The sequence below is a fragment of the Pyxicephalus adspersus genome, chromosome 3, assembly GCF_032062135.1.
Source record: "Pyxicephalus adspersus chromosome 3, UCB_Pads_2.0, whole genome shotgun sequence".
In the NCBI taxonomy this organism is placed as follows: Eukaryota; Metazoa; Chordata; class Amphibia; order Anura; family Pyxicephalidae; genus Pyxicephalus; species Pyxicephalus adspersus.
Genome location: NC_092860.1, coordinates 127,512,539 through 127,514,433, shown reverse-complemented (window position 1 = coordinate 127,514,433; position 1,895 = coordinate 127,512,539). Strand labels below are relative to the sequence as shown.

Here is a 1,895-nt window from a genome sequence, read left to right as displayed (position 1 = left end):
GGAATCGGGTCTCCTTGCTGTACGGGTTAATGGGTAAGCTAGCAGAAGAGGCATTGAATGCCCAATCTGACATGCATACTGGTTGCTAACATCTAAGGTATAGTCTGCCTTTAAGCACTTGAAGCCAAAAAACCAAACATACTCGGGTGCTCGTGCAATGCACCTTGTTTTTTTTTTCTTGCTGTTTTTAATTGAGCCATGTTTATGCTGCTATAATGTAGAAGGCTGCGTACACACGTTCAATCATTGTCATTGGAAAGGATCTTTCATGATCTTTTCCAACAACAAAAGATTGAAAAGGTGCATGAGCAAGCATCTGTTCTGCTCTATGGAGAGGGGAGAAGGGCAGAGCGTCACTCCACTGCGCTCTCTCCCCTTCACTTGTATTATGATCTTTTGTCGCTCATGGATCCCCCAAGATGGATCCATGAATGATAAGCGTTGTACACACATCAGATCCTCATCCAATACTAGCCTATTATCGAATGAGAATCATCTGACGTGTGTATGTAGCCTTATGTACAGTCTGTTGAAATTGTAGGATGTGTGATACACATAAAAGTAACTTCAGGTAAAAAAAATAAATAAAAATTAAACCTTATATATTTGTATTTTTGCAGGTGCCTGAAATAATTGGCTCTATTAGACAAGCTGGAAAGTTAGCCCGTCAAGAGGAAATCCATTCTCACCTATGCGATGGAGATGACGCTTTGTCTAAGAAGTTTGAAGTGCTCTTCTGTGGCCGGGTGCTTGTAGCTCACAAAAAGGCCCCACCAGCTCTGATAGACGAATGCATTGATAAATTTAACCATGTCAGTTGTACCAAAAAAAAAGATAATGACTCTCCGGCCCCACTGACTCCATTGACGACCGATATCGGCACTGGAATATCCTTTGGTGACAAGCTACGCTCTGTTTTTCAGTCAACCTTTAATGATGAGGAAAAACGAAAACCTATGCGTAAATCTTTCTCCCAGCCTGGTCTGAGAACTAACAACTCGTTTCAGAGGGACTGGAATGATGGACCTTGCAGCCTCCCTGGGTCCTTTGAGGATAGTGACACTGGTTTGGATTTACAAAACTTGAGTGAGGAATGGAACTGTGTACAGCCAACAGACATGGCGGAAAATCAGACTATGCTGTTCACGGTATGTATGGAAAGGCCTTTCCTTATACACATAGGGCCTGATTTGGTAAAGATAAAAAATCATTGGAGAACCTGGGTGATTCAGCCAACCTGTAATGGATCTGGTCCAAGATTGAAAACATTTGCCAACTAATATTAAATAGTTTTTAAATACATTCCAGGTTTGCTATATCACCCAGGTTCTCTTATGATAGTTTTATTTTCTCCAGTCTTGGAGAACTTTAATAAATCAGGGCCATAGTGTGTATATGTGTGTTTTTTGTTTTTTTTTTTAAGGCAGGGGGGGATATTTAGGCCCATTTTCTTACATTTTCCCCTCTCTTTCGAAAGTCTCTGTTGTCAAAACGCATAAAATAGGCTTCTATTTTACCAAAACGCAGAAATCAAAGCGTGTCTAAACCAACAAAAGAAACTAATTTATAGTGAACACCATTTGCATGCCATTGAGTCTCTAGAAACGCTGTCCACTGGAGCATGTTGCATTATCTGTTGCTCTAAATATTAAATATTACACAGTTTTTATATGTCGCCGACATATTACACAGCGCTTTACAAAGTTCATAGTCATGTTACTAACTGTCCTCAAAGGGGCTCACGATCTAATGTCCGTAGATCACTCATATGTGACTAAGGCAGTCTACTTTGGGGGAAAGCCAATTAACCTAACTGCTTGTTTTTGGAATGTGGGAGGAAACTGGACTACCTGGAGGAAACCCATACAAACACGGGGATACCCTGCAAACTCCAT

General features: G+C 40.8%; 1 protein-coding gene across 1 annotated transcript in view; it reads left to right on the top strand.

Moving 5' to 3' along the window:
* LOC140327130 (TBC1 domain family member 1-like) overlaps positions 1-1,895 on the top strand; it is a gene marked incomplete in the record, with an annotated part of 58,599 nt that overhangs the window by 52,382 nt on the left and 4,322 nt on the right. The window contains 1 exon segment of the mRNA XM_072406340.1: positions 621-1,148. Within this exon segment, the coding sequence (XP_072262441.1) occupies positions 621-1,148 (528 nt within the window).